The following is a 12,584-nucleotide window of genomic DNA, read 5'->3' as shown; positions in this document are numbered from 1 at the left end:
AGGCGACCACAGCAACGACTTTACATTTGGAGCTCAACAATGTCACTTTTGTCCAAAATGGCGGCTTAATTGACAGCATGTAGATGGAGTCCAGACCCCTCCTGTTGACTTCTGACTCAACAATGTCACTTCTCCTCAAAATGGTGGTATAGTTGACTGAATGTAGATGGAATCCAGACCCCTCCAGTTGACTTGTGTGAGTGGTTGCGTTGCTTTAGTTTCTCACAGCAGGATTATGTGTATGGTGTTTGACTTGGGGTGTGAACCCTTCTGCTCCCCTGCTCTGTGTTAATTCTCCAGCTCAACATCAGCCAGTCCCCATTCAATCTGCAGTAAGCCTGGTTCCAGATCAGTTTGGGCCTTATAGACGACTCCTTGTTTAATTGTCATGCAAAAAGGGCTGGGACCAGGCTACGTTGGAATGGTTTCTCCAGCAGGTTTCTGTCTATGGAGTTTGTTTGCATTGGAGTTAGCCTGGTCCTAGATCAGTTTGTGCTCTATAGCTAACTATTATGGTTGTTCTCATTCTAAACATAACAAACAGATCTAGGACCAGGCTACGTTGGGAGTGGTTTCTCAACCAGGTTTCTCCTGTATTGCGTTTGGTTGTGTTAGGAAAATCTGGTCCCAGGTCAGTATGTGCCTTATAACCGACTCCTATGGTCTGTGTCATTCTAAACATAGGGGAGAATAGGGTATTGTGAAACATTTCTTACATTCAGCATCACTACGCCAAGGGAAATATAGTATTCTTACTAACAAATATCTCTACATATATTCCAGGGTGTGGTGTCTCCCTGGAAATAATCAGAATTCATGTAAACATAACAGTTTTTAAAACATAGCTTGTCCAAAAAAAGTAGTCTCTTGGTGCAACTTATCCCCGGTATGGGGTAAATTGAGCACAAGGACTGGGTAAGTTTATGGTGTCCTGTGACAGTGGGTGTTGGTGCTGGTAGGTTCATGTTTAATTCATGGAATGGGGATATGATATAGGTATTGAATAGATATAGATCTCTGTTCAATATCACTTACCCTTCCATTTTTTGACCAGTTGTCTGGGACAGGGATGTTGTTTTGATGTGCCAATTCGCAGAGGTTGGGACCAAGTCACTATTATTTTAATCACAAGCAAGTCACAAGGTCCGAGTCTCAAGTAGAATGGGTCAGGTCAAGTCCAAGTCGTACGTTCTAAAAGCAAGTTGAGTCGAGTCAAGTCACACTTTTTTTTTTCAAATCAGATCTCAGGTCAAGTAAAAAAAAATCTATACATGCAATGGCTTGTTCAACTTCAAAGCTTTGTCTATTTATTGAGGCTACCAGACAGTCATTTTCATAATTATGTCTACAACACATTTTGATTATGTAATAATTCATCTTTACAACAAATTCCGGATTTCGTAAGTAAACAATACATTTCAAGCAATTTTGACATACCAAAAGACCAGTAAGCCTATGCTAGTAATTGTTGCTTAAGGCCCCGTTGCTGGTGAGCATGCAAAGTAAACAGCTAATATTCCTGATTAACCATTATTTTTTTGAGCTGCATATTTAATTATGGTAATCCTCTCTCTCCCTACAATTAGACATTTGCGCTGCCCCAGATCCTACAGCAAATATGTACATCAAATCATCAATCTGTTCACGAGCTCAGTGGTTCCCAAACTTTTTGAACCAAGACCCCCAAAAAGGAGTGGTTCAAAGCTTGTGACACCCCGGCGCACGTGCATGCCCTTGCGAACGCGCACAATCGGTGCTCAAATGTAGTCTGTCATTACAGCCATAAACGTGATGCACTTCCAAAACGCAAGATACAGAAATATACTGCGTTTTACACCTGCGTTTTTAGCTGAAAGTCATTCATATTAGCAAGTATGGATATCATGTCACATTATCACGTCTCTGGAGTACAGAGTAAGTAGGTTCATGTAGTCTACCTGTGTGCAGCGGAGGTTGAGGTTGCAGGATCGGATGGAAAGCATGATCAGTCTGTATAGACTTTTGCTTATTCACAAATATTGTATTTCATTTGCCAGAATATGTTACATCTTCATACCGTAAGTATTAAAGGTAGTGCGACGTTACAGCTAGCTTTAGACATATAGCCAATATCCACCACCGAGGTAAACAATTGTAACCCACCCAAACTAGGCATATCTGAAATATGAAAATGATTAATGAAATCACCAGGCAGGGATGCGCCCGTAACAGATTGCTAAACGGTATTTTATATGGATAATATAAACGTAGGTGGGCTACTCTGTTTTTGCCAGGCTCAATTTGAGAAAATTAAACGACTGCTTTCCGGTCAATAATCTGGATGCTCTGCCAATGTTGATGACTGGTCATTGGTCAACACTCGAGATGCTTGGAGATACTTTTGAAACAAGAACTTGGTGCAATTCTGTAGGCCTATGTTAGTGACCAGATCAAATATGCAAAAATATACATACAAATGGAAGGCTATATGTAACCTATTAAAATATGTATTAAATGATAACTTCTTCCAAAATATTTGGTCACATGGTTCTTTTTGTGTATGGTTTCCTAGAAACAATTGGTGGTTTAACTAACCCTTTTGCACAACTTACCCCACTCTCCCCTACAAACAGATCTATGATCAGGCTCTGTTGGGAGTGGTTTATCTACAATCTCTAGCAGGTATGTGTTGGAGTTAGCCTGGCCCCAGATCAGTTTGTGCCGTGTAGCCAACTCCTATGTTCATTGTCATGCCAAACATATAGACTGATCTGCCACATCTAGGTCTGTGTATTGGGTTTGATTTAAGGTGCAGTGTGTTTTAGTGTGAACCGTGCTTGGCCTGCTCGCTCTCTCTCCGCTCCCCTCCCCTCCCCTCCCCTGCCTGCTGGTCTGTGTTATTTCCTCAGCCCTCCATCAGTGGGTCACAATTCAAGGCTGCAGGGAGCCACAGGAGACAGAGGCCTGCTCAGGCCAGAGCTGCAGCACTGGGTTCCCTCAAAGTTCACTTCCCCCACCAGGGGTGGTAGGTGGGTGTGTTTGTGTGCCTCTTTGTGTGGGTGGGTGGTATGGTGTGGGGGGATATGTGTGTGTGTACATACGCGCTATAGGATGGGAAAGGGAGATGCGTGTTTCTAGTGTCAGTGAGTCAATCAGCAAGTTTTTCTGTGCTGAAACTGGTTACCTCCATTCATATGACATGTCATGTTATTTTTTTGTGTCTGTGATAATGTGTGTGTCCAGTGTGACTGTTTGTTTCCCTTTTTCTCTGTGCGTGTGTGTGTTAGTGTACGTGTATGTGTCTGTGGGTTTGCATGTTTGTGTGTGTGTGCATTCGTGTTTTTGTTTGTGTGTGTGTCTGTGTTTCACTCTCCAATAAGCTGGCAGATGTGACCTTGAGTGGCATCCCCATGCTGATTCATCAAATGTTGTCTTCACAGCACAGTCTATTTTCACCTGACAAAGGCACATTTCCCAACTAAACAGGGGCTCTTAGTTAAAAATGGCTATGATGGCTCAATGTCCTTCCACACACAATGCATCTGAAATGATCAGTGTAAGGATTAACCTGTTTAGGTTAATCAATCTCCTCAGTAGAGTTACAGCTCTGTTCTAATGTTGTAATGGTATGGTTTGATGTCTATATTTGATGCACTAAATCAATGTATTTTCAAGAGTCTCCTCGATTTTTAATTAGTGTGGAAAAAAATCTATTGGGGCAGTGTGTGTTGAAAAGTGTTGATTCGATATAAAAAGGAGTTCAACAACATGAGTTGTTGAAAGCATGAATGTTAAGATGTCACAGTTTTCAATTTGTCACTTATTTCATCGTTACATATATTTTTCTTCTCGCCATTGGCGAAGCAAAGGTCAGATTCCCACCACGGCCGGTATTGTCCACAGGCACTTGTCTGAGGCCTGGTGTGATTAATTATTGGTGCCTACATGTGAAGAGTTTCATGTCTCTTACAAAGGAGTGAGGCAAACGAGGAGAAAACTAGTTTTCGGAAAGACTTTGACTTTGGCCATTTGAATTCGATGTTCTATCCGTCTCTAACTCTAAATGGATTTCTGAAGTGCTCATTGGCTGGGGCTTTCAATTGAATGTAACCTTGAGTTATTTTTCATGTCGGATTTAAGTGCCGGTATGACATGAACAGGACTGAATGCATGCTCCTCAATTTTCTGAAATTGAAAAATCTCCATCCGATACTACGCCATTGTCCAGGCAATTAATGGAATGGTGAAAGAGAGGTTCAGGTGCTTAAAAAAAAAAAGCCTGTATCCGTTTTTCCTTTCCCTTTATTCGACTTAATGACTAATAAGTATAATAAGAAAAACACAGCTTAATGCTGTAGTGTTCCTACTTAATGCTTATTTATGTATTATGCATGCATATAAATGAATAGGCCGTGTCCTTCGGTCCATTCCATTTCAAAACCCGCCATATTTGCTTCTTAAGGTGAAGGTTTTGCATAACAATCAGCGCAATCCTATTCAAACGTTGGCCTATTAATTTAAGTCGTACCTTTTTTTTGTGTGTGTCTAAAGGGCTGCTAACAATAAGCCGCAGTCGGTGTTTCTCGTAAACTTGGCTAATTGGTCCTCAGATGAGTTCTGACATTTTTGGCCTCTTTCTGGTATTCAATGAGATTTGCTTTTAAACATTAAAGCCTCTACCAGATATACTGTATCTGGTGGTTTTCTGGTACAGTATATGTAACTCAGAAAATGCTTCTGACATGATTGTTCACTTAGAGGAGCAGTACTGTAATGCTGTTTTACATTGCTGCCTGCAACTTTGTTTTGGAGGTGGGGGGGGGTTCATGGGTGCTGATTGGTGTTAATCGAATGACAGTTTTTTGACGTTTGCTTTGAGACACGATTTTGTATCTGACTTGTAATGCTACGACAGAGTGCAGCTTTTAAGGGGCAATCTGCAGTTGAAACAATAGAAGGTCTCCCTGCAACTGTTTCGGTAGAAAGCTTAGGCTGAAGAAATGCAACCACTCTCAAATTCCTAGACAGAGCTATGGATGAGGAGGAGTGACCATCCATGACATCAAAATAACAAGCTTATATTTTGGGTTCTGATGGGGTACAACTATTGAACTAAGCTCATGAGGCATTTCTAAGTTATATTCTTCAAGAATCAATGGTTACATTATCATTAATTTATGGATGTAGCAACTGCAGATGGCCCCTTTAAGGCACTTTTCTCGCAAAGATATCCAATTGTACTAAAAGTAATGTATTTATCTAACGTGTGAATTCTCTGTCATCAACAGAACACTGTGAGAAACTCATGCCACCACTATACTATGCGCTAACACATCCACTAAACTGCATATGTACCAACTAGTAGACCATGCCACTGTGGGGCTTTTTCATGGCAGGGCAGAGTGCGATATACCACGCGGGTGGCGTAACACAGCGAGAACGGAGCCCTCCTGTTAACGTTGTGACTTGGCTGCCCTGTGGGCCTCCAGGGTAGATAGAGGAGGCTGGGGAAAGCAGGACCAGGTGACTGCTCTGGATTTTTCACCCCTCCCTGTCTAATTCAAATGTCTCTCTTCTGTTTGAGTGGCGTCATCTCTCGCTCTTTGGAGGAAGTCCAAGTCCTTTCTCCTTGCGGCCCCTTCTGGTTGAACATATGAGAAGAACTAGCCAACGTGCATGATGTGGTGCCATAATCTTAAGTGGTTGAGCATAGATACAACTCCGGGGTGTTTCGACATTGAGGGTGGGAGGGACACTTGTTAGAAACTGACAGTGGTGTGTGTGCGTGTTAGAGAGAGGGAAGTTGTTTCTTTTTGTTGCTTTTGGCTATCTACTCATTTGTTTATTTTTTCCTGTCTTAGAGTTGGCGCTTAGAGTTTTTGCTACTGCTACCTTCAGGGATGCGAGTAGCATACATTTGTGAGTCTTTTTACCTGAGGCTGCCCTTGTTAGTGCCTGTGTATAAATGTATATACATTATTTATAAAAATTCACAGGGAGTGAAAAAAGGTTTAATACATTTACAGACAGTAGAGAGAACAAGCACTGCAAGCAAAGCTGGGAGTTAGTTAGTTTGCATAGTAGTAAGGGGGGGTAGTAGACAGGTGCTTTTTGACCAGCATGTGCAATTTCATTGTACTAATGATAATAATAATAATAATATTACTATAACCACAGCTACTAATAAATATTTCATGTGTATATTTGATTGGGACGGATAGAATTGAATAGCGACGCATGGAATCGTCAGTCAGATTGCACTGCAATGTATGACGTGCTAATACAACATGGGTCATTTTAATAATGACAATAGTATAATTTAGTGAATGTTATTAATGTATCTTTATGTGTATACAAAGATATGTAAATTTCTGCGTAAGGGGTACTTTTTTTTTAAACTGTGTCTTAAAGGGAAAATCCACTCAAACTATCTTTTGGTATTTTTTTAATTAGTCTACTGTTGATACAGTCACAAAATGTTTTGCATGTCAGAAGTCAAGTTTTTATGATATTGGACTTTCAAGAAGCAAAGCCTCACCGGCCACATCATCAAGTTGACGCAAAGTGCATCTTGTAAAATGGCACAAAAAAAATAAGGCCGTATCAACAGTGGAAGAAAAAAAAAAAAAAAAAAGTGGATTTTTTTGGTGTGGATTTTCCCTTTAACCACACACATACACACACACTCACACCACTCACTGTGCCTTCTTCCTCTTTTGACAGGACAACCCTCCCAAAGCCATGGAGGCCATGCTAGGTGGATGTAGCCTTCACGTACCCATGATGGACGTCGAGCTCACGTCTTGTTTCTCCCTCCCCGAAACCCTAACCCCCAGAAAACCTACAGCCTTGTATATTTAGACGAACCCATCTGTGGCCCTCATTATCGCTCTGTCATTTTGCTGTTGTTTTTCTTCTTTGTCTGCTTGTCTCTTGAGGTGGTGTTAATTTTTATATATTTTTTGAGATTCCACATGGTCTCTGTACAGTATGTCATTTAATTTGGTACTTTTTGTAATGTTTTGTTGAACGACGTACGTGTTGTTAATTAGGTAACAAACGATAATAGAATTCAAGGCCGTATAAATGCATATATCGAAAGAATAGGGCAGCACTTTCTTTTACCAAGTAGTATGGAATAGTGATTTCAATGTCTCCACCCAAAAATGTGTTTAAAATAAACATACAGTACTCTTCACTGTTAAGATAATCATTTTCACTGTACATAAAGGTGCATATTTGCTTAAAATGACCGGGAATGCAACTAAAAACCTCCCCATTAAATGAACCATGTTGCATTCTGATTGAATTAATATTACTCTGTGTAAAAATGAATGAACGGTAGAGTCACCTGCAGGAAGTGACAGCAAAGCGGTGTTGGCATATAATTATTTATTGAAATATGAAGAAAAAGTCCATCAGCTTTGAAAGAAACTCCCCAGAACAGGAAGTGGCAGGACATAGTGTCAGTATGGGGGGGTATGGTATGTGAGTGTGTTTCTGAGTGTGAGAGAGAGAGTGTTTGAGGACTTCCAAGGCAGCTGTAGAACTTTACCAGAACACACAGAATGAGATGGGGGACTGATAGAGATTGTCATTAAATACACACACTTAAGTACGGTAGTGGATTCATGCCAAAATAAAAACGTTTTTTTGTGACTATTTTTCGATATCAGTGGGGTTTTTTCACCATAGTGCATCGCATTTCGTAATAACGTCTATCGCAACAACATTTGTATTTGTTTTGGCATGAATTTGCTTCCATAGCTAAGCAGGGGACGAGAATAGAAAGTACAATACTTTATGGGGTTTAAAGCCAAAAATTTAGCCAAAATAGCTTTTTTCCGTCTTTAATAAAACGCACTGTTCAGAATGGATACTGAATCAATTATTTAACCAACCACTAACATTTACAAAAGCAGAAATGTATGTACTGAAGATACAAAAAATATTTTTGAATCACAGACGAATGTGAAGTGGATGATGTGATGGTTTTGAAGTGTACATTATAAGGGAAGGAACGAGCACAGGTTCAATGCTGTAAAAAATAATTGTGATTCAACACAATCCATAACGCTGAAGAGCAGCGCTGTAGCGCAATTGAAATTTGAAGGTTCCGATTCAGCTGACATATGCAGCGTTTACCGTGAATGCAGTCTCCGCGAATGCGGGAATAATGCCTTTACATTTCTATTGCGCTGTAGCGCAGGTCTTCAGCGCTACTGATTGAATCGAGCCCTTGATCCGTTTTGACATAGATGACTTACAAAATGTAGACAGGCGGACTGATATATATATATATATATATATATATGTGTGTGTGTGTGTGTATGTATGTATGTATATATATATATATATATATATATATATATATATATATATATATCGCAAATGTTTGGGGCCTTATTTGTGTAAGACAACAATGTAATTCCACAAAAGGACATTACAGAATGGCAAACTTCTGGATGGCTGTGGGGGGGGGACGACTGTTTGTTCATTCAGTTATAACACATCACAGGTAACCACAGCTCACGGGACAGATGCAGTCTTTGGTATCAAACAAACAGGGCTGAAATGTGAAGCTAGTTGAAATTCAATGACAAGAAACAACTGATGCAAGGACAGTAACAATCACACCCATTAACTTAAATACAATACTTATATTTTTTTCCAATTTACAGCTCAGAATCCCATAGACATGTAATAAAAAAAAAAAAATGATATTGATAATTTCTAAGATAATTGTTTTGTTCCTGAACTGCATCAATACATTTAAAAAAAACATGCAACAGTAAACAAATATATTTGGCCTTGTCACCTTGCGCTTATAACACACAAGAACAAAACCCAGGGCTGGATTCAATCTGTATCGCCAAAGTATTGCGGAAGTTCTGCGTTAAAATTGAAAGGTCATTTCAGATTGAGCCTACATATGCAGCATTTACCGTGACCGCTGGAACGTTGCCTTTAATTTCATTTGTGCTATGAAGCGGATCTTCAGCCCTACGAATTGAATAGAGCCCCAAGACGCAATAAATTATTTTCATTTTTAAGCGTAACCAGTGACATACATTGAAAGCTAGAACATCGAAAAACAATTCTAAATAAAGCAAGTGTCTGAAACTGAACTCTAACACAATATGCACATTTTTTGAATGCCAACAGAAAAACTGTTAGAAATTAAATGTTTTAAGTGAGATTCCTTTTTGATTTTAGTGTCTCACGACATAATTAAGTACTGGTCAAAGAAACAAAGAAAAAAGTTCAACACTGTACACGCCAAAGAAAGCAAACCAGAGGAATCAATTTTGTGTTTTTAGTTTTTTTTAGGAAATCATTGCTTTGCAATTTGCCTTGTCACAGTTATCTCCCACAGGACCGCTTGAATGTAAACACCACTTGAATTATTCTTGTTTTTATTTTTTTACAGTAATACTTTATATATATATTTGTACATATTTTCATTCACATCTGCACGGTTAGCTAGCATCGTAATGAAATAAGGCAAGACTCACAATAACTGTGACATCACAAATGTATAATACTGATACTTAAGGTTTTGTTACTTTTTTTGTTTGATGTTGTTCTGCAGCAGGCTTTGGTCTGTTCGGACAAAAGGCAGCGTTTCTCAAATCTAAAGTCATGCTTTCTTTCCAGTTCTAACGAAAGGGATACATATTTTTGGGGGAGGATCACACTCCATATCTGTCTATGCAACCATAAAATAGCCATGTAGAACATTCAAATAACTTATCTATGGTGTGTAAAACACATTTTACTGAGGTAAATGGTAAACATTGTTGATATGAGATCCTCTTGGGGTGGTTACAGGGTGGATTACAAAGAGGAGCCTCAGAATGACCAAGAGGAGGAAAAAACTAATGTTTTCAAAAATAGTTTTTTTGTTCTCTTCTTTTGTTCTGTCATGTTTTAATTAATTTTGTTCATCTGTTTTTTGGTGACTGGGGTTGCACTCGAGTCTCTGTCAGGTTCTGACATTTTCACCAGTTCTTCGTTGCCGTTCTTCGTTGCCGTTCTTCGTTGCCGGCCTGTTAGCCATGCAGCTTCTTTGAAGCCGGCTAAAGAGACTCTTGTCCAGCTGACAGTGCTCTGGTCTGGCCAATGCAGTCAGCTAATACAGTACCAACACTGAAAAGCATGGGCCAGTCTAAAGAGAGCGAACCACCCACACGCCTTTGGCCAAAGTCACTGCTCTCTTCTGAAACCCTCACCACAGATATCATAGGGTGGCTGGCACTCTTCATTGCTCAAAACCCTTCAACAGTATGGGAGGTGCAGAATACTAATGGTTTGCTTGTTTGTTACTTTAGTTACAGTCTGCTAGTCCTTGTATCACCTTGATGGTTTGTGTTTTTATTAAAAGCAGAAAAAAATGATCTCCCATGTACAGAGTCCAATGTACAGTTTACACCGTCTCTCACAGCTTTACCCAGGGCCCCAGACACACCTGTCTTAGAGTAAAGGGATGTGTGTGTGTATATGTAATATGCGTATTGTGTGAATTTGAACGTGTGTGTGTGTGTGTGTGTGTGTGTGTGTGTGTGTGTGTGTGTGTGTGTGTGTGTGTGTGTGTGTGTGTGTGTGTGTGTGTGTGTGTGTGTGTGTGTGTGTGTGTGTGTGTGTGTGTGTGTGTGTGTGTGTGCATACACAGCATTTGTAAGTGGGTGTCAGTTTCTGCATGTGTTTTTTCCTGTTTGTGTGCCAGGATGGTTGATCATTACGATGAAGGAAAAGGACTGATGCTTCCCGCCCCAGAATCACAAAGTCTAGCTCTAACATGGGCAGAGTTTGTTCTGAGTCGGGTAAGGGCTGGAGTCTCAACAAACAAAACTGCAAAAACTAGTTCAGGGTCCAGCATCCCGCCTGCAGTCTCATCAGGCTCTCTTGGCGTGTAGCATCTCGATGAGCAGGTTGTTGCAGGGCACGTCTCCATTCAGGTGCTTGTAGTACAGGTACTCCTCGGCCTGGAGGCTGATGGCTCGGATCTCAGGCAGCCGCAGGAGCAGCTGACCAAACTTGTCTGTCTGCTGCGGGTAGTTGCACATGACATAGTCCAGCAGTGCAGCGTTCACCTGCTCCTGGACGCTTTCCACCAGGTGGAAGTTCTCCAGGTTCTTCACGTCTGGAAAGAGAGAGGGGGGAACAGGAAATGGAGGTTAGCATTTGAAGGAAACCGAAATGGTCAATATCAACACACCGGTTTGCGTATATTGAACATTTCTCAGATGCTGGGTATAAAAACCTTCATATATCACATGTTGAGGATACCTGTACACTAATTTTAGGCCCTGAAAAGTACACCATATGTACACCTTCTCTTAATGACATGATTGAAGAGGCTAACATTCCAACAATGGAAAGTCATGGAAAGCAACCAAGAAACTAAACTGAACAAAAATATATAAATGCAACATGTTAAGTGTTGGTCCCATGTTTCATGAGCTGAAATAAAATATCCCAGGTGCTGAGGAGTATTTATGTCTGTAAAAAAGCCCTTTTGTCGGAAAAATTCTGATTGGATGGGTCTGGCACCCAAGTGGGTGGGCCTATGCCCTCACAGGCCCACCCATGACTGCGCCCCTGCCCAGTCATGTGAAATCCATAGATCACGGCCTAATGAATTTATTTCAATTGACTTATTTCCTTTCATGAACTGTAACTCAGCAGAACGTCTTTTTTTGTTACATGTTGCGTTTATATTTTTGTTCAGTATAAATGGACGATACATATTTACATTTAGTTCACATAACATATATTAGATTTACATTTTCAAAACTTAGCAGATGCTCTGATCTAAAGCCTGAAACAAGTGGGTAACGTGGTACTCTAGATGCTTTATCCAAGACAGATTAAAAAGATGCCAAATTCTCCCCCTTCTATATTTCTTTGCTCCGTATTCTCTCAAGAGAATAAAATCGAAAGAGAATCAAATAAGAAAAAAAATCCTCTCCTCTGAGAAATTCTCCCCAGGAGTATATGAATTATGTAGGGCAGCATTACAGCGATGGAAGACTCTTTAAAATGAGTCCTTCCCCATTTAAAACTAAGCATCTAGACTACTTTACTGGCGTGTACTTTACACTTTTGTGTGGACATGGCTACATTTTGAATTGAAATCAAACTGTAAAGAAAGCTTATGTCCAGTGACACATTTTCGTGCTGGCATTTGAAAATATTGAAAGAATTTAAAGTTTTTACTATTAAAGTTTTATATATGTACTGTTTCGTACAGTAGCGGCTTTTCCATGTGGGCTATAGAGCTTGGATTCTGTGATGGATCAGAAATAAATACAGTATGGCCACCTGGCTAAATGAATGTCAGTACACTACATAGTAATGTATGCACACCTAATGAATAGGTGTCACAGGGCTATATTTAATCAAATACAGAGAGAGGTGTGTGCATGGTTGTTTATGTGTGTGCGCAGTGGCTATCTGTGTGTGATCTTTTATTCATCTTTGACCCCAGGTTGAGTGGGCTCTGGGAGCCCCTGTGCTTGTGGAATGAGACGGGTGTCCCCATGTCTGGCTGACACACACACTTAGAACAGACCTCCCACCCGCCTAGCCAACTCTAAGAACCT

The 12,584-nt window shown here is 40.3% G+C and overlaps 2 protein-coding genes across 4 annotated transcripts in view; one reads left to right on the top strand and one right to left on the bottom strand.

Annotated features, from left to right (window-relative positions):
- Nucleotides 1-7,146, top strand: part of LOC110523998 (adhesion G-protein coupled receptor D2) — a 162,202-nt gene extending 155,056 nt beyond the window's left edge. For both annotated transcript variants that reach the window (XM_021603244.2, XM_021603243.2), the window contains one exon: nucleotides 6,703-7,146. In XM_021603244.2, the coding sequence (XP_021458919.2) occupies nucleotides 6,703-6,840 (138 nt within the window). In that variant the 3' untranslated portion in view covers nucleotides 6,841-7,146. The remainder of the gene's footprint in view (nucleotides 1-6,702) is intronic.
- Nucleotides 7,147-7,813: 667 nt separating this feature from the next.
- nr5a2 (nuclear receptor subfamily 5, group A, member 2) overlaps nucleotides 7,814-12,584 on the bottom strand; it is a 95,840-nt gene continuing 91,069 nt past the window's right edge. The window contains exon 8 of one of the 2 annotated variants that reach the window (XM_021601246.2): nucleotides 7,814-11,122. In XM_021601246.2, coding sequence (XP_021456921.2) covers nucleotides 10,875-11,122 — 248 coding nt within the window. In that variant the 3' untranslated portion in view covers nucleotides 7,814-10,874. 2 annotated transcript variants of the gene reach the window in all.

This window comes from Oncorhynchus mykiss, chromosome 5, assembly GCF_013265735.2.
Source record: "Oncorhynchus mykiss isolate Arlee chromosome 5, USDA_OmykA_1.1, whole genome shotgun sequence".
Lineage (NCBI taxonomy): Eukaryota > Metazoa > Chordata > Actinopteri > Salmoniformes > Salmonidae > Oncorhynchus > Oncorhynchus mykiss.
The sequence above is the reverse complement of the archived record's forward strand: the minus strand, read 5'-3'. Positions and strand labels throughout refer to the sequence as shown.